We start from the raw sequence: 23,448 nt of genomic DNA, 5'->3' as shown, positions 1-23,448 counted from the left end.
TAATATTTTAACAAAACAAGCATATGTCCCTGGCTTCTCACATTTGTCTCCAGACTTCTCCTTGTCCAGATCTGTTCCACCCCTAACAATCTTCTATTCACTGAACTTTTTGAAACTTTGCACTTTTAAAGAGAGGTAAGGGATGGGTTCTGTGTACACAAATTTGCAGAGGCACAATAGAGTTGAGGTTTGTTTTCTTCCTTCCTTCCTTCTTTCCCCAAGTAGCTATGGCCTGAACTCAGATACCTTGCCTGATCAAGAGTGATATGAAGATCTCGGTATGGTGTTAGAAAGGGGAGAAGACATTTTTCCTTGGTTTCTGAAATCTGCAAAAAATTGAAACAAAAACTCTTTTGGATTTCTGACAAACAGATAAGGTGGGTGAGGTAATATCTTTTTATCGGGCCAACTTCTGTTGGTGAGAGTGTTACACAGAGCTCTTCTCCAGCTCTGTCCAAGCTTGGAAGCTTGTCTCTAACCAACAGAAGTTAATCTAATAAAAGATATTACCTCACCACACCTTATGTGTCTCTATTATCCTGTGACCAACACTGCTACAACACTGCATAGACAAACAGATGTCATCATTACTAATGATGATATTTCTCTTTTGGCTCTTGATCACATATCACTGTTTAAAAAGACAGTTGCTAAATGCTAATAATTCTAGTGCAAATAGAAAGGGAGTTCAGGAGTTATTTTTTTCTCTCATCCATGCTGGGATTCAGTTTGCAGTACTGCCTTATGTCTTTCTCTGCTGTCATATCAACATAGCAACCAACTAAGCAAACATGACTGGAAGTCAAGGAAGAGACAGTAATACGAAGGATTTAACGAAGATTTTTTTTTCTAGCCATGTTGCTCAAATTTACAGTAAAGAACAAAAGGCCCATATTCCCAAGAAAAATACCTGTTGTGGTAGCTGGACTGTATTAAATCACCTGGTTATGTGCAAAGTGGAGCAGAATCATGTGAGAATCTGTGGTTGAAACCTTGAGACTCTTCCTGGGCTGTGTGGAGATTAGAATATTGTGGAATTGTTGATATCAGTCTCAAATCAGATGGGAGGATGCTTCACATTTAAATTACTACAGTCGTGGTGGTTGACTCATTGGGAAGTAGTGACCTTAAAGACGTAGCCTGCTGCCCTTCCATCTGTGGATGGAGCCCTGTGTATAAGGCGGCTCAAGTAATCAAGAGAATTTGGAAGGGAAGGCAAATATTGTACCAAAATATAAAAAGTGTTGTGTAGCGTGGGTAGAGGTCCGTCAAGGTGAAAGGATAAGCTAACTGCTTCATAAACTAAATGTACAGGAGGGGTCGGCAACCTTTCAGAAGTGGTGTGCAACGTCTTCATTTTTTCACTCTAATTTAAGGTTCCACGTGCCACTAATAAATTTTAACGTTTTTAGAAGGTCTTTTTCTATAAGTCTGTAATATATAACTAAACTACTGTTGTATGTAAAGTAAATAAGGTTTTTAAAATGTTTAAGAAACTTCATTTAAAATTAAATTAAACTGCAGAGCCCCCCCAGACCAGTGGCCAGGACCCGGGCAGTGTGAGTGCCACTGAAAATCAGCTTGCGTGCCGCCTTCTTACACTGTGTGCAGAAAGGAATAATTTTTCTACCATTTACTCCTCAGTTCCCCTCCCAACATATTTTGCTTCTAATGCAGAAGGTGGCACCTTCTTATCTCTGTTCTTATGGAAAGAATCAGGGGCTCCTTAATGTTCATTCAGAGCAGACAGGACCTTGGATTTAAGAGCGAGAGAGAGAGACACTCTCTCTCTGTCTCTCTCTCTCTCTCAACTTTGCAGTGATCTAAATGCATGGTTCCATGGATTCTGAAGTGTTTCAGACCTGATTCTTAGATCATTAAGATGTGATCTCTGGGATAATGTAATATCCAGAAACTATGGAACCTCCTTTGGGAAGATTAATGTGCCAATCCCATGATCGTGTTTTGGATGATGGATAAAAAAAGATAATGTACTCTGAGTGCCTGGGGCCCTTCTTATTTATTTATTTAATATATAACTCCTGTAGCACTTTAAATATATAAATCATTATACAAGTAACGCATACTGGAATACACAACCAAGCCTTAGTTATTGCAGTAAAGCAAAACATTTAGTTTGCATGGAAACAAGCCAGTTATTATAAATGTGTCTGACAAGGTGCTTACAAAACTTTATATGCCTTGGGCCAAATTTACCACAGGTATAGCCTAGTGAGATTATGTAGGATTGTGAGGATGAATTTTGTTCCATTGGTATTTTTTATTTGAATTTAAAATAGGAAATCGTAAATAATGTGCTTTGGAGTCTTCTGTCATAGGACATGTGCAGGGAATTTACAATTAAAATAACACTCTGCAGCTGAAACTTGACAAAGGATTTGAATTTTCTTCTGGTCTTATGACTTCATTATATTTGTTTCAAAATCAATAGAAGTTCATGAAGTACGCTGTGTTCCCCTGTTTGCTCAGGGCAGGCAGCCACTTCTGAATAAATTAGAAAAGGCAATATATGAGGGGATAGGATTAGGCTGCCAAGTGATCGCTGAACCATTTCACTACATAAAGAATGAGTTCCATTGTCTAATCTACTTTTCATTATAGAACATGAGTTCACTTAGTGATAAATTGTTTTTACTGTACGATGCTACAAAACAAACTTGCTTTGATAATCACAGATATGACTTGTTCTACAATGTTTGTGTTGTGCAATAAAAACGTGCTGTAACATTTGAACACTTGCCTGTAAGAAAAATACAATGCATGCGTAAGTTGCTGCGTCTGAATCGCAAGCTAAAGGTGCAGTACTAACTCGTGTATTCATCACAGGTTTTTGAAATCTGGGAAAATCAAACCAGTGATCCATGAAGGTATTGAGTGTAGAGGAAAGTCCCAGTGCTCTGCTCATCAAACTGAAGGATTCTAATCACCCTACAGTGAGAGTTTCTTTTTGGTTGGTAGCGTGGGCTATATGCCTAGCAAAACATTTGCAGGGCAACTCCATGTAATAGCACCAATATCAGGTTTGAAAGAAATCTAGGTGCTGCCTCTGCATTAGAAGCAAAATATGTTGGGAGGGGAATTGAGTAAATGGTAGAAAAATTTTTCCTTTCTGCACACTGCGTTTTTTTTAAATGTACATTTTAAAGTAGATTCTCCTAATTCAGTAATGGTAGCTGGGTACTTTACATGGAGTATGCATTCAGTTCCTGTGGAGGTGGCAGTGCTGGGACAGGAGGGGGAGTGGAATAGAAAGGAAGGACATTGAGAATGGAAATGTGACTAAATTACCAGTTAACTAAAATCTGTCATAGATTCCTTTGGAAATGACTCGGAACTAAGAGGATGCGGGTGGGATGGACTAGGGTCCTGGAACCATGGTTTCAAATCCCATCAGGGTCAACTTGGCCCTTCGTTCTTCTGTGGCACATAAATAGAATGTCACATAATTTGCTGTGGGCGTGCATGTGTGTGTGCTTTCAGGTATGAAACTTTAACATCTGAGGGGTTCTGCCTGATTTGCAAGGACATCAGCAATTCTGTGGTACTCTTTGAAAGAATAGAGCTTTGTTCTGGTATCCATGGCCAACATTTACTACTTCTCACTGTTGTGTACCATAACCTGTATCACCATGGTGGCTGCACTTTGGTGGTACTGCATGATTACTATTTTTTATTAATTTTTTATTGCCGTAACATTTAGAAACCCCAACTCACCATAATAGATATTGTGGAAACACATAACAAAAAGACCGTGCCTGCTCCAAAGAGCGTAAGTGTATATACTTTGAGATGAAAGATGCTACAGTATACAGTTGTAAAATAAGAATATGCTGTAGCTCTATACAATTATTTCAAGTTGCTGTATGTAACGTTATAGTGAGGCAATGGTTAGAGGGCTTTTTCGTTTAGAATGTATTTTAGATTTTGAGGAGCATGCCTTGTGTGTTGCCTTAGGTAACTCATAGTCATTACCGCTATTGTCTTTTTAATGAAGATCTATAGAATAAAATATACAGTTAGATGGACTGGTAAAAGCCTAAGGGGGGAGAGAGGAGTCAAGATTATAGAGAAACTGTAACATGAAATATTTCTTAATTTATTAACTTTTACAGTATTGCTGTTCTGTGTATCAATAAAGCATTTAAGATCAGCCTTGCAAAATCATGAAAACTTACCAAAACAGACAATCTACTGTACCTGCCTATCTCCATGTAGACAATACTTTTGTCATTTATCGAAAAAACAAAAAAAATTTTTAGGAGTGAGTCTGACTTTGCAGAGCTGATCTTAAGATGCACAAGTCTGTGTATATAGATTTAGATTCCTTTTGTAAAGTGTATTTTGAAACAAAAAGAGCCTCTATCTCATATTGATGAATAGATTTTTTTTTAATATTTTTTTATTTTTTTTTTTAGACATATATCTACATGAGACCCTAGAAAGCTTGGCTGCAGCCATGATTTGTATATGATTTTTTTTTTGTCTAGTACTTTTAATTTGTGAATTTTCTCTTTTTTGAATTTGGAAATCAACCTTGTAATTTTATTAAACAAAATAATGTTAGAATTATTATATAATCATAAACGCCAATTTAAGATGCTAAACTCCATACTGACTTTGGGGTTCTGTAACATTCCTAGTGGACAGGATTCCTCACTGCGTGTAATGGTTTGTAATGGCAGTTGAGGCTCACACAGGCTCTCAGACTTGGCTGATGAGCTGACTGATCTTTTTGCGCTTCTGCAAAATGGTTCTCCAGGTCATATTGGGGTAGCTCACAGTACAGCTGCCTGAGCAATGTCTTCACATTAAGAAGTCCTTGCTGCTGCTGCTGCTGTTTTATAACTTTTCATCAGCCCCCCAAAATAAAAAGTAAACTCTTCTTCCTCTGTTATCCAGTATCAACTAAAATAGCTAAGTTTTATGCTTTTGAGGCATCATATAATTTGATGGAATATTGCTGCTTTGATTTTATATATCATTTTTATTCCTTCACGATAAATTTCCCAGCAGTAGGCTCCCCTCCCCACAACAGGAGGGAGGTTCATGCTTATTTCCCCCCCGCCCCAGCTGAATGGAAGTTTAATTTACTGTCATCTTATAGGTGGTCGGAGGCAAAGTAAAGAAACCAGGCAAACGAGGTCGTAAACCAGCCAAAATAGATTTGAAAGCAAAACTTGAGAGAAGTCGTCAGAGTGCGAGAGAATGCAGAGCGAGAAAGAAGCTGAGATACCAGTACCTGGAAGAGCTGGTATCAAGCAGAGAGAGAGCAATCTGTGCACTTAGAGAAGAGCTGGAAATGGTAAGGAATTTTCTTCTAACCTAAACCTGGGTTTGGGCTAGATCCTGCTCTTACTGAAGTCATTGAGAGTTTTGCTGTTGACTTAAATGAGAGCATGATTAGGTCATATGATGTCAAAATCACAAGAACAAATATCTTAAGTGCTTGCTTGGTTTGCATGTTGAATATGATCCTGGTATAAGAAGAGGTTTACAAGATTAGTCATATTTGTACTAGATGTAGGTAAGCAAGGTGACTGCTGTGCATGAGTATGTCATCTTAAAGTCTTATTTCTTATCTGGGAAAGTGTCTGATTTCAAAGGCTGGGAAGGGGCATACTGAAATATTGATATGTAGAGTCATCTGTAGTTTGTAGACATGTTCAGCCAGCCTTTGCTTTTGTGCATGTGGCTGAGTCTCCATGCTCAAAATAGTATTTGTATGTGTAGATTGCGTAGTTGTTGCTCAGCTGTCCAGTTCTCATTGTGTGCACAAAATGAGTGTATATACAGTTTCGCAGGCACAGTACGTTGGTGGGCAAAAGTGAGCTTGAAAAACTGAGATTTTGGTTGGAAATTTAGTCTTTGTTAGGTTGTGTTCTGAGCTACCCAAAATAATCAACTTTGTTTAAGAATCAGTTAATAGTCAAACAATCCTTTACTTTCTCTTCTTTGATTGGTAGCTTTTATTTATAGTTTAACCAGTAGAGGTTAGGTTTGTAACCTCTGTTTTCCCACCCCTCTGTCCCTCAAAACCAAAAAAGTTTGTATGTTTTGTAGCCCATTAATGAGGAAGTTTTAATCAGTTATGATGTGGCTGAAAGGAAGGGAAGCTTCCCATAATTCTGGCTTGCAAAGTACTGGAAAAGAACTCCTGAGTATCCGCCAGCATTAGATTGATGTGAAATCGTTGTTTTAGAAGGTGGTGAACTGGAAGAGTATTCTGCCTATTGACATGCCAGTAAATGCACACAGTGTTCCTTGCAGTTAAATAATTACTGTATTGTTGTATGTAGCACTGCCACCAGTAGTAGTTTTATTAACTGAAGCAAGATTTACTCAGGCCAGGTATGCAATCACGAACACATACCTGACTCATGAGCAATCATGTAAAAGGCTCCAGCCTAGTAAATTCAGACCTTAAATGAAGATACCAGAAGGTAAAGATTACAGTTCTGTTTTGTCTGCTAATGTGATCTTACCAGTTTGCTAATGCTTAATGTGTTTGCATATTTCAGTATAAGCAGTGGTGCATGGCAATGGACCAAGGGAAAATCCCCTCTGAAATAAAAGCCTTGCTAACTGGAGAGGAGCAAAGCAAATCACATCAGAACTCAACCAAACTTGCCAAGGCTGGGAAGACAGAAACACACAGTAACAATCCCTGTGAGTATCATGCCTGTGATAACAAAATAGGAACTGAGTCTTTCTTCGTGTAGGAGTGCCATGGTGGTAGGCAGATGCCTAAGGATGTGTTCTCATACACAAATGATCAATTGTAGCATTGAGACAAAGGGTTTAGTGGGATATATAAAGACTTTATGTGATATTTACATAAACAAGTACAACACGTGCTCTTGTAGTAGCTGCAAAGCTGGGTGATAATTTTTAAGAGAAATTGACACGTTTCAGAGCAGAAGATGTTTTCCCTATGATGAAATATTGAACATTTGACCTGTTCTGTAGAATGCAAGCAAGAGAAGGGAAACTGCAACTTTTAACAAATTATATCTTAGCAAAAGTTAAATGGAATTTCATGGGCCAAAGAAAAGGCACTTTATAAGTGTGAAGGCTTTTCCCTGCTGAATATCAAAGGCCTGCTGCAAACAGTGGAGTTGTGAGAACTTCCCAAAGAAAAGGTAGTGAGAATTCTTTCTAATGAATCATTTAGGCTGTCTAAGTAAAAGGGCTGTTATCAGCAGCCCCTATAATACAATGCATGTGCTTGCATGTGCGCACACTTTTTGTGTACTGAGGTTATAAAGACATAAGAACATAAAAATAGCTCTACTGGGTCAGACCAAAGGTTCATCTAGCCCAGTATCCTGTCTTCTGACAGTGGCCAATGGCAGGTGCCCGAGGGAATGAACAGAACAGATAATCTTCAAGTGATCCATCCCCTGTCGCTCATTCCCAGCCTCTGGCAAACAGAGGCTAGGGACACCATTCCTGCCCATCCTAGCTAATAGCCATTGATGGACCTATCCTCCATTAATTTATCTAGTTCTTTTTTGAACCCTGTTATAGTCTTGGCCTTCACAACATCCTTTGGCAAGGAGTTCCACAGGCTGATTGTGCATTGTGTGAAGAAATATTTCCTTTTGTTTTAAACTTGCTGCTTATTAATTTAATTTGGTGACCCCCTAGTTCTTGTGTTATGAGAAATAGTAAACAACACTTCCTTATCTACTGTCTCTACACCAGTCATGATTTTATAGACCTCAATCATATCTCCCCTTTCTCTACACCAGTCATGATTTTATAGACCTCAATCATATCTCCCCTTAGCCGTCTCTTTTCCAAGGTGAAAAGTCCCAGTCTTATTAATCTCTCCTCATACGGAAGCTGCTTCATACCCCTAATCATTTTTGTTGCCCTTTTCTAAAACTTTTCCAAATCCAATACATCTTTTTTGAGATGGGGCGACCACATCTGCACACAGTATTCAAGATGTGGGTGTTCCTTGGAGGCAACATGATATTTTCTGTCCTATTATCTATCCCTTTCTTAATTATTCCCAGCATTCTGTTCGCTGTTTTTACTGCTGCTGCACATTGAGTGGGTATTTTCAGAGAACTATTCACAATGACTCCAAGATCCCTTTCTTGAGTGATAACAGCTAATTTAGACCCCATCATTTTATATGTATAGTTCGGATTATGTTTTCCAGTGTGCATTACTTTGCATTTATCAGCATCTGCCATTTTGTTGCCCAGTTTTGAGAGATCCTTTTTGTAGTTCTTCATAGTCTGCCTGGGTCTTAACTATCTTTTTTGTATCATCTGCAAATTTTGCCACCTCACTGTTTACCCCTTTTTCCAGATCATTTATGAATATGTTGAATAGGACTGGTCCCAGAACAGACCCTGGGGGACACCACTATTTACCTCTCTCCATTCTGAAAACTGACCATTTATACCTATCTGTTGTTTCCTATGTTTTAACCAGTTACCAATCCACGAGAGCATCTTCCCTCTTATCCAGTGGCAACTTACTCTGCGTTATTGCCTTTGGTGAGGGACCTTGACAAAGGCTTTCTGAAAATCTAAGTGCACTATATCCACTGGATCTCCTTGGTTCACAGGCTTGTTGATCCCCTCAAAGAATTCTAGTAGATTGGTGAGGCACGATTTCCCTTTACTAAAACCATGTTGACTCTTCCTCATCAAATTATGTCCATCTATATGTCTGACAATATTGTTCTTTATTATAGTTTCAGCCAGTTTGCCTGGTACTGAAGTCAGGCTTACAGGCCTGTAATTGCCGGGATCGCCCTTGGAGCCCTTTTTAAAAATTGGCAAGTATTTTTCTTTCATTCAGAACCTGCACCACCACCCTTTGCTGCAGTTTTCTTTCTCTCCCTTTCCATAACTGAAACATGTCTACACTCCTACCCCCAACAGTGGGGCAACTGCCTCCCAATCCCACCTGCCATGTACTGCTTCCTTTATATCCCACTCACTTGCCCTGTGCTTCTATATTCTGGGACCTTGTCAAAGGCTTTCTGAAACTCTAAGTACACTATATCCACTGGATCCCCTTGATCCGCATGCTTGTTGACCCGCTCAGAGAATTCTAGTAGATTGGTGAGGCATAATTTCCCTTTACTAAAACCATGTTGACTCTTCCTCAACAAATTATGTTCATCTATATGTCTGACAATATTGTTCTTTATTATAGTTTCAACCAGTTTCAGGCACCCCTCTCACAAGACTATACTGAGACAAGAAGTGCACTATTGTCTTCATTTAGGAGCAGTAAAACCTGTCCATCTCCTCTCATGGGGAAAGGGTTTTACTCAAAGTATTTCCTCGTGCCATAGAAGGACATAGGGTGGAGATGGATCTTGGATCTAAGACTACTGAACAAATTCGTAAAGTCTCAGAAGTTCAGGATAGTGACTCTGGCAGCTATAATTCCTTATCTAGGGGCTGGAGATTGGTTTTTGGCCCTCGACCTACAGGTCACCTATTTCCATATAGTGATACATCACCCTCCCCACAGGAAACACCTGCATTTTACCATGGGTCAGGATAATTTTCAATACTGAGTACATCCCTGTTCTCAAAGATTCTAGCTGCTTACCTTTAGTGGGAAACTATTTTAGTCTTCCTATATTTGAACAATTGGCTACTCAGGGCTGACCTTATGAAGCAGTACAGATTGGTATCCTGATGGCCCTTTCTCTCTTCCAGGAATTGGGCCTTCAGCTAAATATTAAAAAAAAAATAAATCCATATTAGCACCTGTACAGAGAATACAGTTCATAGGGGTGTACTTGGATTAGTCGGCAGCCAGGGCTTACCTTCCCGCAGACAGATTCATAACTGTGTCTGATCTGGTTGGTCGGGACAGTTCAAAAAAGCCCCTGTACAATAAGGAACTGTTTGCAGCTCTTAGATCATATGGCTGATTGCACCTTTGTGACTGAGCATGCAAGACTAGGTCTCTGCTGCTTCCAGGGATGTCTCAGAAGGACCTATTCATCAGCCTGACACAGCCTGGACAAACAGGTCATGGTTCCCCTCCAGCTGAAGAACTCCTTAGATTGGCACAAAAATCAACTCAGTGTCTCTGCAGACATCCCTTTCACTGTCCTGGTCCAACAAATAATTGTGAATGGATGCATCACTATTGGGTTGGAGAGCATACCTGAATGGCCTGAGAAACCAGTCTCCCTATCAACCTGTTGGAATTCTGGGCAGTCAGGGATGCCTGCCTTCAGTTCCTACCTCTCATCGGGGCAAATCAATCAGGATCATGACAGACAATGTGGCTTGTATATTTTATATCGGCAAACAGGGAGGAGCAAGATCCCCCACCCTGTGCATTGATGCTGTAAATTTATGGAACTGGTATATAATCCATCAGATTCAGATCTCACCCGTTTACTCTACTAGAGTCCAGAATGTCACAGCCCATGTGCTCAGAGGAGCTTCTCCCAAGACTATGAATGGAAGTTGGACTTCCATGCATTCGCTCCAATACTGCTAATATTAAAAGTAGTGAACAAGATCAGACAACAAGACTAGGCTTATTTTTATAGTACTGACATGGATGAGACAAGCTTGGTATCCTTACCTCCTTCACCTGTGTGTCCATCTGGTGTTCAAGCTTCCAACCACTCCTCATCTCCTCTCCCAGGATGCAAGTCATGTGCTTTACCTCAATCTAGGAGCCCTCCATCTCTGATCATGGTTTCTCCATGGCTTATAGGATTGGAGTCCACCTGCTCAACAGAGATACCACAAGTATTACTAAACAGCAGAATGGAGTCAACTTGAATAACTTATCTTCAGAAATGGAAAAGATCCAACCAGTGGTGTCACCATCGCTGACTTGTGCCTACATCCACCTTGTTCACAGCCAAACTGGATTACCTGCTGGACCTAAAGAAATTAGGGTTATCAGTTAGCTGGATTAAGGTTCACCTGGTCTCAATATCAGCATTTCATTCTTCACTAGAAGGACTTTCCATATTTGCCCACCTTATGCCCTCAAGATTTTGAGGAGCTTCTACCTCCGGATTAAGGATCCCACTCACAACTTGGTTTCTCAACTTGGTACTCAAATATCTCATAAGACCTCCACTGAACCTATGGCAACCTACTCCTTATTTCATTTATCTGTGAAGAAGGTCTTTTCTAGTAGCTATCATGTTGGCCTGTAGGGTTGGGGAAATTGCGGCCTTGATGGCCTTCCTCCCCCATTTATGGTATCTTTCAAGGTCTTACCTGAAGTGCTATTGGGTTTTCATCTTACCCAGTCCATTCATCAACTGGTGTTTTTCCCAAAACCACGTAAGTCTCAGCTGGAGACCTGCTTTCATACCTTAGAGGTTAGATGGGCATTAGCCTTCTATCTAAGTAGGAGCTAGCAGTTTTGAAAATCACCTAGACTGTTTGTCTCCATTGCTGAGAGATCCAATCTCTGCCCAGAGACTTTCAAGATGGATCTCTGGGTGTATTGTAACTTGCTATGACACAGCAGGTGCTCTGTCCACCCTGGGGATAATAGCACACTCTGCGAGATCAGAAGCAATATCCACAGCTTTATTCAAAATCATTTTAGTGTCTGAGATATGTAGAGCTGCAACATGGGCCTCAGTGCGTGCTTTTTCTAAGTATTATGCCTTGATCCATGCTGCCAGATTGGATGTGGCGCTTGTAGTACGGTACTGTCTTCAGTCGTGGACTCCATTCTGAAGCTCACTTCCTCCTCCCTCTGGGGATACTACTTGGCAGTCACCTGAAGTGAAGCGCCCACAGAGACACTACTTGAAGAAGAGGCGACTCAACCTGTACAGTAATTGTAGTTCTTCCACTACATGCCCTCCTCCTCTGATTTGGACAGTCTTTGTTTGATGTATGGATAGAGAAGGAATTGCTGAGGGTGGTTTGCCTGGTCAGCCCTATGTATCCTCGTTGTCCAGCATGAGGTTGTGTGGATAGCTGAATAGACACTGCTCAGGTTGAATAAAAATCAATGATTCTTTAAAAAAACAAAAACAAAAAAAAATGTTTTCTTTAAATTGGATTTTTTTTATAAAATACTTTTTGAGGGGAAAGCCTATCTAAAGATAGATATATTATAGCTCAAAGATATCTCATAATGGAATAGGGATTTTAAAATCTAATTCTATAGTATCAGACAATATATTCAAGTAGTGTTTAAGAAAAGTTTTTTAAATGAGTTCCAATAGTTCATGGATTAGGGACCTAATCTTATGGGGTTCCATGGGCTTCTATATAGATTATTTAGATTAATCTTTCTATCTACCTAATGGGACCCAGTGCTCAGTCTAGAAGATACCATCAGAGATGCTTAGTTTTGCAGTTCTCAAACTGTGGATTTGTGTCTCCAGAGATAATGTGGTCGTTAACAGCAAAAATGTTTTAAAATAAATAAATATATAGAGGTGAGAAATAAAAGATCTCAACTCTCTTGTCCCTCTGCAAATTTGTGTACACAGAGTCAATCCCTTACCTCTCTCTAAGGCCATGGCTACACTTGCAGGTGTGCAGCACTGGGAGTTACAGCTGTCTTCATACAGCTGTATAGGGAAAGCACTGCAGTGTGGCCACACTGACAGCTGACAGCGCTGCAGTGTGGCCACATTTGCAGCATTTGCAGCGGTGTTGGGAGTGATGCATTATGGGCAGTGATGCATTCTCTCACTAGAAGGGAAAACCCATAATGGCAGTAAAAGAGACCCAGTTTGGGAATAAGAACCATTCAAGAAATACATGTTTGCTGCTGATGTTTTAAAGAGAGTCACACCAGTGAACTGGTGGAAGTCACTTAAACACTTGGATTCAGAGACTGTCGAAGTGATAATCTCACTTTTAACAGCAGTAGCTTCTTCTGCCACTGTAGAAAGAATATTTTCTTCCTTTGGACTAATTCATTCCAAATTGAGAAATCGTTTGGGACCTGAAAAAGCAGGAAAGCTTGTTTTTCTTTTCCAGATTATGAACAAACAGGAAAATGAAGGTGAAGACAACTGAGTTAGCTGCAGAAGACAGTATTTTAAGTTTCTCATGTTGACCAGGCTGACAGAGTCAATTTAATTTTTTTTAAATACTTAATTGTACTTCCTTCTCTCCCTCCCTCTATTTTTCATTATTTTATTATGATAGCTCATTTGAAGGTTTCTTCACAATAAATTTGTTTTATGGGGGGGAAATAGGAGTTGGAATTTCCACCCTGTCATAAATATAGAGGGAAGAGTAGCATAAAATCCCTCTTTGGCAGCTGTACTGAAATCACCTTACCTGTAAGAGGTTAAGCAGTTCAAATAACTTAGTTGGCACCTGACCAGAAGGACCAATGAGGAAAGAAGATACTTTCAAATGGTGGAGGGGGGGAAGAAGGATTTGTTTGTCGTTCTCTTTTGTTGTTTCTTCTCTGGACAGAGGGAGAAGCCATGAAGGTACAGTATCTCCTGAAAATATACCTGGAATAATCCATCTAAAACCACAGAAATTGTAAGTAGGGCAAGGAAATGCATTAGGTTATCTTTTGTTTTGGGCTTGTGAGTTTTCCTATGCTACAAAGGCAGTTTTATTCCTATTTTTGTAACTGTGAAGCTGAGTCCAGAGGAGAATCCTCTATGTTTTAAATCTTTTTATTACCCTATAAAGTTACCTTCCATCCTGATTTTGCAGGTGTGATTCTTTTACTTTTTTCTCTATAATAAAGTTCTTCTTTTAAGAACCTGTTTGATTTCAGTGTCCTGAAGAGAAAGGGTCTGGTCTGTGCTCACCTTGCTAAGGCAATTAGTTGGTATATTATTCTCAAGCCTCCCCAGGAAAGGGGGTGAAGAGGCTTGGGGGGATAGGGATTCTAAGTGACCCTTCCCTGAATTTTTGTGTAAATCACTTGGGTGGTGGTAGCAGTACCATCCAAGGACAAGGAGAGGAATTTGTGCCTTGGGGAAGTTTTAACCTAAACTGGTAGCATACAAGTTTAGGGGATCTTTCATGTGGGTCCCCACATCTGCACCCCAGAGTTCAGGGTGTGTGTGTGTGTGTGTGTGTGTGTGTGTGTGTGTGTGTGTGTGTAAACCCTGACACACCCCCACCTTAAATTTCCCATCATGGTGAGCAACGGCTTTTGCATTTGCTGCCCTTCACCTCATTAATGGGTGTGGCTTTCTGGATTAGCCAGCTATTGGTCTTCTAGGAACCTGTCTAAGATGCCGGTCCACAGTCATCTGGCACATATAGTATATTTGTGTTCTCATACCGTTGTTTTGGGTGGGATAAAATGATTATAGAATTAGGTAAAGGAAATATGTTATAGCCTATGTCATGACCATGATCTGTAATCGAGTTGTCTATGCTGCAAATCAAAAAAGTGTAGGCACACAGGTGCTGCTGTCTGTATCAGACAGCTGTATGCTAGCATAGCTAGACAGTTAGTAAAGATGGTCCAAACAGCAGTCTATTTGGTATACTCCTGGTTTGCCTCAGACGCTCTAGTTCAATAACAAGTCATTGAACTTGATTCAGGAATCACTGTATGAAATTCTATGGTCTGTGTTATGCAGGAAGTCAAACTAGATTATAAATGTTTCTCTCACCTTAAACTCTGTTAATCTTCATGAGCTCTTTGTTTTGGGGCTCATTAAATTCATCAGCTCCACTTGGAAATTGATGTTTTAAAACTAATCTTATTCTTGCGCACACACAGTACCCTTTGCCTGTGGATCTTGTCTGTACACAAGGCAGCTCCCAGTAAAGAACAAATCTGGTCCTTCAAATTGGGATGCCAGCCAGTACACTAGATAATAAAGTGACTCTCCTCCATAATTCCTGTCAGTGAAAGAGGTGTTTGACCCTCCCTCCCTGTCCCCCTTCCCTTTCTACCATTTTAGCTATAGCCATGCAGGCAGCTGGCTATCTCCTAGAGAGACTGAAGGAGAAGGGGAGAGCATCTCAGATCTCCACTTATCACAAAATAAATTTATAAGTCAGTTAGGACTTTAGGCCCGTTGGGAGTGTGGGTATGGGGATAGAAATGATCCAAAGATTTCCCAAAACCTTGTTAGGTGAACCCTAGCACTTCCTAGGTTTGTAACAAAACCCAGCACTTAATTTCTGTGCATGCTGTTCTGCCATATTTTGTATGTGCATGAAGTCGACAGGAAGGACCTGATTCTCTGTTACATTCCACCAGTATTATACTAATGAACTCAGGTGATTCTAATGGAATTATGCAGGTGTTCCGTTAGAGTAAAGCAGTGTTGAATCAGGTCCAAGGAGTTCTGAGATAATTGTAAGAAAAAAATCCACTGTAAATCTTTCCCTTTTTCATCCCAGGTGTGTGTTTGATGTATGAAATCGTGAAAAATGTGAGGGGATGGATTTTGTATATCTGCCACTTCACAGAGAACATTTTGGCTAATTATATATTTTTTTAAGACCCATCAGTCATGGTTTGCTTTCATAATTGGATAATAAGTGTTCACCGATGAATCTGGATTTCATGAAGTGCTTTTCAAAAGAATTTTATAGCCTACGTGTAGTTATTAAAATGTATTAGATTTCAAAAGGCTTTTTGTTTTCTTGACAGCTGAAACCGTGACTATGTGTAGAACAGTCCTTGTGATTATGATTGATTTTCTTTTTCAGGGTGAAAGTTGTTCAGCTGATATGGAAGTCAGCGGTGAATCCAATCCTATTTGGCATCTCGTGAAAGAATGGATAAAATTTTGCTTCAGAATTCTGTCCGTCTGTTCTGTGTGATCTTTTCAATTGTTACACCACAAAAATCAGTGTTAATATCACCATAAAGAGGTTGACACTAGCCCACAAATGTATAGAAATTCAGAGGTAAGGCTGAAATTCGACTTTAACCAACGCATGCTTAAGTATAGTAGCATATGTGACATGTAAGATCATCTGATATCGATACCTCTTCTGTAGGGAGGGGGAAGACACAATTTCAGCCTTAACACTAAATTTCCCTCTTGTTAATACTATGTAATGTTCTCTTAGTTTTGGCTTTTTGTATAATTTAATTTGTTTATTACTTTTTATGGTGATTACTTGGGGGTGGGGAGGGTGCTTTTAATCTGCAGGCCTCATGTTCCTGATATTGCATCATCAGACCAAGATCAAGTTGAATTTGTGTTTGTCCTATGCATATGTTGCATACATTGTAACATCTCCCTTTAACCATTCTCCCAGAAGTTAATATGTATTAGTGATACTGATATTTGCATTGGTGTTCTCTGTCTTGTCTCCTTTAAATTGTGACTAGAAAATATTAAGGGCCTTATTTCTTTACTAATGAATTGCAGCAACACCTCATTTTTTAAAAAAGAAACACTGGTTTTCAGTTACTTTTGAAGTCACTGAACTTATAGTGGGCCTGATCTCTAGTCAATGGAAGCTTTTCCTGAGTACAATGAAGGAGTATACCCACTTGGTTTTATGTTCCCCTTTAACTCAAGACTAGCTTTAATTAATTACGCTGTTAACGATGGCTTCAAGCCATAGTTTTTGCATACACAGGCTTGGCAGAATTTGATTATTTTTTTTAATATAATATTGATGTTTATTTGTAAGTGTTTTTTCCTACTTTAGTGATATTTTTTACAGGTGCACAAAACTATGGATTTTAAGCATTTTTTGATTTCTGTAGATTTAAATATTGACAATTGCAGGAAATTATGAGGGTGGGTCAGAAAATGGGGCAAAGGGAGACAACAGTCAAGAGTAGACATAAAGATTCAAAAAGTTAAAGCTTCATAGCCAGTAAAACAAATTGTCAACATCATATGTTGAAATATACAAAAAAAAATCCTTAAATCAAACCCTGATAAGAAAATGCTGCTTGAGAACTTACTTTGCTTATCTGTAAATTTCAGTTATTAATGGAAATATTTTTTTCATATGTTTGTGTATGGTAAAATTGACATTTACGGACATTGACCAATAAAAATCAAATCCTTCCAAGTGTATGTATATGCCATGTTGTCTTTGGGTGAGGGAATCTAACAAAATGAGGGTGGAAAATGCTGACCAACCGTTAGCAACTGTGGAGCTAAGTGGCGCTCTGGTGATAAAGTAAGATTCCATTCTGGGATCAGAGGCTATAAGTGGATTGCAAAACGTATGTTTCAGTGAACCAGCATGTTGGATGATGGTTTCTCCATTCAATCCTTCTTCCCCGGAAGCTGGCAAATAATTTGATTTAAAAATACGTGGTGCTGGCCACAGCAGTGGTTTACCATTGGTATCCTTTTGCCATCTAGTATGATGGGAAAAGCTATGGAATATTCCTAATACCTGCTGCTGTGAGAGCGCTTCTCTCTGACCCTTTTCTCCACATATAGATCCTCCTGTCTATGTTTAGGCTGCTGGATTGGTTTTCAGTTTTTGTTTGTTTGTTGGGCAGTACTTGGAAATTCCCCTGTGTCTTATCTCTGCCCCCAGGGCCGTCCCTAGTCATTTTGGCGCCCTATGCAGCCCCTGCCACGGGTGTGTGTGTGTGGGGCCCAGGCCTCCATGGAGGAAGGAGGGGCTGGCCCCAGGCCTCTGTGGGGGGTGGGAACCACCCACCAGCATGAGCCAGTGGAGCGGGTTGGGGCCGGGTCGCTCCACTTCCTGCCGTCTGCTGATTGCAGGCGGGCCCGACCCCACACTCACGGGGTGGCGGGAAGTGGAGTGACCTGGCCCCAACCTGCTCCGCTCTGCTTCCCTGGTTCCCAGCCTTGGAGCTTGGGGGATTGGGAGGGAACCGCCCCCCAGCACTCACCGGTGGCGCGGCTGGGAGCCGGCAATGAGGAGCGGGTTGAGGCCAGTTCGCTCCACTTACCACCACCCCGTGAGTGCAGGCTTGACCCCTACTGCAGTCCTCAGGGGATGGGGTGCAGTGGGGGCAGGGCTGGGGCTATGGGGAAGTGGCGCAGGGGCTGGAGCAGTGCACAGCTGCGTACTTTGCGTATGGGTAAGGACAGCTCTGCCCCCCACCCAAAGCCCTTCTGTAACACTTCCGCAGCTGTGACACTCCTTGCCACTTTGACTGAGTAGGCCTGATCTTAGCTCCCATCAGAAGCTGTCATGTCCCTCTGAATGTCAGTTCTCCGGCATTACTTCAAAACACTTGGCTTACTGACTACACTTTGAGGAAGGTAGAACACCAGTAGCCTATAATAACAATGTACAGAAGTTAAAAGCATTATTAGGTGTTTGAAATCTGCTGGGCATGCTTTAAACATTTCTGTCTCTTGCAAATTTATGGGTCTTTTTTAGCATTCTAGGATTTGGTTTATGCTGGTTTACGTGTTCCTTAAACTCCTGTGTTGCCCACTTCAAGTTTTGTCAGCAGTGAAAAGCGTTACTAGGGCCTTGTATACACTGTCACTTTACAGCGCTGCAACTTTCTCGCTCATGGGATGTGAAACCTTCCCGCCCCCCCCGAGCACAGCAAGTTTCAGCACTGTAAAGCGCCAGTGTAGATAGTGCCCCAGCGCTGGGAGCCATGCCCCTCGCAGAGGTGGTTTTTTGTTTTTGTTTTTTAAGAGCTCTCTCCCAGTGCTCTGCCATGACTACGCTAGCAACACTAAAGCGCTGTCATGACAGTGCTTTAGCATTGCCAGTGAAGATGTGCCTTAAGACAGAAGGCTAAATTTTGGTCTGATCTATATTGATAAAACTCCTGTTGAAGCCAAAGGAAAATGCACTTGTGTGAGAAGTATTTGGTCCCAAGGGCCTAATTCACCTGTCTTATCAGCAATAATATAAGTAATACTTAGCACTTACATAGTGCTTTACATCCATACAGCTCAAAACACTTTACAAAGGGCAGTATCAACCCATTTTACAGAGAGGAAAGTGAGAGACAGTGGGGAAAGTAACTTGCCCAATGTCACCCAGCAGGCTGGTGGAAGAGCCAGAAATAGAACTCAGGTCTCCTGAGTGTGTCTGTGTAGATAAGCTTTAAGTGTAATGTGTTTTATATACATATATACTCCAGTCCTGGAGCAGTGATGGTCACAAACAGCATGGAGAACAATCCCCTTTTTCAGGAATTCCAGCCAAAACCATGGCCCAATTTCCAGGGAGCGACTCTGCTTCAAATAGTGACTTCAAGCAGAGCCCAAGGGAGAGAGAAAATGCTCAGGCTGCTCACACAGCTCCCCCTAGCCAGAACCTTGCATAACAAAACTAACATCACACACGTCTTCCTAAGACTGAACATTTACTCGCACACTGGAAGATGATCTTGTAAGATTCTGTGTAACAGCACCGTCTGGTGATAACGGCCACAAAGTTATATTCCAGGAGGATCTAATGCTCTATCTGCTAGCCTACACTGTGCCTCAGTGTAAACAAGAGTAACTTCATGCAAGTAAACAAAATTACAATATTAATTTGGTTTGAGATCAGAAAAACTTCCAGATACTTTAAAACAGAAAAGGGTGGAAATGGATGGTACACATCTGGGACAAGCTATACTGTGAAGACGAGTATTTTCTTCTCAAATTGTGAGGTTTTAGAGAGTTGCTTGTGCTTTCCAAAATACATCTCTGCACTGTAATATCTTTATCACTTCCTTCATTTCACACAGCTTGTTCTTTGGGTCTGATCTGTCATCTCTTGAAGTAAAATAGTAATTCGCCTTTTAATAGGAGTGAATAAACTGAAAAGTTTTAGATGTCCATTGTTTTGTGTTTGTTTAAAGTATGCAGTTAATGTTGTCATTGATTAAAACAAACACAATCATTCCCTTAGCCACTACAGGAGTGGTATTGTAATGGATCTGAAGTTTCCTATCCACCTGGACAAATAAAGAGCTGAGTGGCAGCAGCAGGAGGAGATAAGTGGTTTGTCTAATCCCTCTAACAGTCACTCCTCTTACTGAATGAGCACAGTGACAGTTTTGTAAACATATTAATGAAAAAAAGTTTGTATGCAGAGTGATGAATGGACTTGTGAGTGGTGAATTCATCCCAGTTTTTCTCTGCATCACGCTGCTTGCATGAAATAAGTCTTACAAACCAAAATGTAAAGAACTAATTATCACCTTTGATGTTGTCAGAGAGGCAGAACCTTGCGGTCACAAACTGCAGCCTGAAACACCACCACTAACCAGTATATAGAAAATATACATTGTAAGACTGGATTTTCTCTCCCCCTCCCTCATATTATGTGGCATATACTTTACTTCAAACATCTTTCTCTCTTTTATTATAAAGGGGTTCTGCCAGGCTGCAGATTATACACAAGATTATTGTCTCTGGAATTTCTGTAGCCAATGAAAGCATGGAGGGTGCTCCTGCCCTATGGCATCTTTTCTTCCACACAGGCTGTCTTTCCCTGGGACTCTGAGGCTCCCCACTGAAATGCTGGGGATCAGGCCTGTTGTGCTCGGTCAGTTATGGAGATCCAGTAGGCACAGGCGACATGTGAACTCCCTCGTTTGGGGCGGCTAGCCCCTGGCCCCGCCTCTTCTGCCTGAGGCCCCTCCTATTCCACACCCCTTTCCTGTCAGAGCCCTGAGTTCCGCCCCACCCCCCAATAGCCAGAGAAGCCCTGGCCTGCTGGCTGGCCCAAGCACCAGCTGCCCCGAGTCCTGGTCCTCCAGCCCCAGGCACCTCAGCCTGCCCGCTCTAGGCACCGCCAACTTTTGGGGAGAGGCTGAGGGAGGGTGGGAAGAGGAGCAGTGTGGGCAGGGCCACAGGGGAAGAGTGGGAAACCGGGGAGGGGGGAAGAGGGGCTCAGGGTGGACCCGTGACCTGGCTCTTTGGGGAGGCGTAGCCTCACCTGTCCTACTATACCGACCACCCATGCCAGTAGGTAGTTAATACAGTCCCAAGATCCATCAATTCCTTTTATGGCTGCTACCTTTCAACCACAGGAGGACCCAGCCAAGAACAGCATGGCTTGGGCAGAAATCAGGCTGGCAGAGAAGGTGACAGGCTAGAATACAGGCTAGGGACCATAGTTCTGTCTGAAAGAGCCTGGAGTTTAGAAGTCTTGTTCCCTGCAAGCTCTACATCTTCCAACCTCCACTCATCTTCTTCTCCCCTCCCACCTCTCTCCCCTGCCCAAAAAGCTTGAGATGTTACTACAACTTAACCTCCGAGTTTTTAGTCTCTCTGCCTGCCTGCTCGTCCCCCACTATCACCCTGCCTACCCAGAGATGATATTTTTGGGAGAAAGTGATCTAGCCTTCTATTTTAAAAAAATAATCATAAAAATATCCTTACTTGTGTTAATCAACACTGTAGACTAAAACTATCACTCTAGTAGTTTTATTAATCTAATTTATGTGCAGAAAAAAATTAAAATTCTAATTTACTATTCACTTTTGTTAGTTTCCTTTTTTATTTTTTTCTCTTAGCTTGAACAATGAAAACATCCTTTTTAGTTTCATGCTTTTTCTATTCAATTTCATTTCATGTTCTTGTTCACTGACACAATGCTGCATAGTTTGCATTGTTGGCATTTAATTTTAAGGCATTTGAACTATCACCTGAATTTAAAAAAATTAAAAAATTCCATTAAACTGTTTTTTTGGCCTCAGACTTTGTAAAAGATTTGTTACAAAATCTACATTTTGGATCCAGTTTGACCTTGCAGTGTCCTCTTAAAATCAAATCAAAGATTTATCGATAATGGAGGACAACCATATTCATGATTGAATATGAATATTCATCTTCTGTGAATGTGAAATTAACAGGTGAGTTGCATTAGAACTTCTGCTATTTTAAAATAGGAAACCACAGTGGATTTTTCTTTCAATTACAGAAATATAATGCTGGTGTATGGGGCGATTCCCCCCCGTAGAACATTGTATATTTAATAGAAAATAAAATGCTGAGCAAAAGGAAAGATCTTTTTATTTCTTAAAATTGCACTTTAAAGAAATACCTTAAATATCTTTACAGAAGAAGTTGTTTCTTAAAATAGTAATAGTTAATACCCAGTATTTGAGTTGGGTCAGTGTTTGGATCCTCATGTACAGTTCTAACCAATTCACCTTAGAACCTTTACATTCATGCTGTAGCTAGTTGCATTTTTTGGTCGAACTGGGATATAAATATAGAAGGTTTTGGCTTAATTGTTGCAATATCTTCCATTCATATCATACACAGTTCTTTTCCTCAGATAGTTTGAACCATTCTCAGCTGGTGCATGTTGGTATGCTGATTTACATCAGGTAAAGATCTGGTCCTGCATGGTGTATAAGCTAAAATCGCAAGTGTGACTCGTGTTCATAAAATCTCCTCACATGGGCGCCGATGCTGCAAAATGTGAAGGCTTGTATATGCATATGTGTTTGCAGAATTGGGACCCTGCATATGTTTGGAGGGCTATCTTGCAAGATACTGAGGGCCCTCTGAGACTGCCTGCGATTGGTTGCTAGGATTTCCCAAGGTAAATGGTGTCATAGTTCTTTTTATGATTATATGTTACTTCAAACCGACTTTTCATCTTTTTCTTGTTTCTTTCCTTATTGCCCCTTTCCATATGACATGTTATGCCCCCTGTGTTTAATTTAAGATATCCATGAAAAATAGAGAGGCTTTCTATTTGTCATGGGAAACTTGGAGAAAATCCAGTGAGTGTACCATGGTAACAAAGTTACCCATTCTGGAAATTATATAAAATCAGACCTGGGGGTGAGATAGATCAGAGGCTTCATAATAGGATATAGAAGCTTTCGCCTCTAAGTCAGTGCTTTAGGTAGACGAACTGTTGTGTCCTAATAGGTGTGTTTGATCTTATGTGACCTTGCTTTGTTTACGTCACTGTTGCTGTGTTTGCCAGCTAGGAGATCACTCAGCTTTCTTACCCAGCCATTTGAAACCAAATGGAACAGTGGGGGATCATTAGTACAGTAGAACCTTAGAGTTACAAACACCTCAGGAATGGAGGCTGTTCGGAACTCTGAAATGTTTGTAGCTTTGAACAAAAGGTTCTGGTTGTTCATTCAAAAGTTTACAACTGAACATTGACTGAATACAGCTTTGGAACTTAACTGCAGAAGAAAAACTGCGACTTTTAATGTCTTAATTTAAATGAGACAAGCAGAGAAAGTTTCCTTATCTTGTTAATTTTTTTAACTTTATTTTTTAGTAGTTTACATTTATCACAGTACTGTGCTGTACACTATTTGCCTTTTTTAAATTTATGTTTATTTTTTATTTTTTTTCTCGTCTCTGCAGCCTGATTGTATACTTCTGGTTCCAAACAAGGTGTGTGGTTGACTAGTTAGTTTGTAAATGTGGTGTTCATAACTCTGAATTTCTACCATACATCATACTACAAAAGCCAGTGCACAAAGTACATCTTTTAAGCCCTTGCAACTCAGCCAAATCAAAATGGATTTAACTGGATCAGTGAAAGGGATATCGGTGATCAAGAAACTATATTCCTTGCTGTCTTTCAAGGTTCTCACAAAAGAAAA

At 40.6% G+C, this 23,448-nt stretch overlaps 1 protein-coding gene across 2 annotated transcripts in view; it reads left to right on the top strand.

The window, feature by feature from the left end:
- The window catches only part of CREBL2 (cAMP responsive element binding protein like 2), a 38,090-nt gene extending 21,777 nt beyond the window's left edge, over window positions 1-16,313 (top strand). Inside the window, exons 2-5 of one of the 2 annotated variants that reach the window (XR_003997336.1) lie at window positions 5,126-5,323; window positions 6,540-6,687; window positions 13,437-13,508; window positions 15,657-16,313. Coding sequence is in view for 1 of the 2 variants with exons in the window: in XM_030539241.1 (XP_030395101.1) it covers window positions 5,126-5,323; window positions 6,540-6,687; window positions 15,657-15,661 (351 nt within the window). In the remaining variant the exon portion in view is untranslated. The remainder of the gene's footprint in view (window positions 1-5,125; window positions 5,324-6,539; window positions 6,688-13,436; window positions 13,509-15,656) is intronic. The other variant, XM_030539241.1, reaches the window with a different exon arrangement.
- The last annotated feature ends 7,135 nt before the right edge of the window (window positions 16,314-23,448 follow it).

The sequence above is a fragment of the Gopherus evgoodei genome, chromosome 1, assembly GCF_007399415.2.
Source record: "Gopherus evgoodei ecotype Sinaloan lineage chromosome 1, rGopEvg1_v1.p, whole genome shotgun sequence".
Classification (NCBI taxonomy): domain Eukaryota; kingdom Metazoa; phylum Chordata; order Testudines; family Testudinidae; genus Gopherus; species Gopherus evgoodei.
Note: the sequence above shows the minus strand (reverse complement) of the source record. Positions and strands in the feature narration are given on the sequence as shown.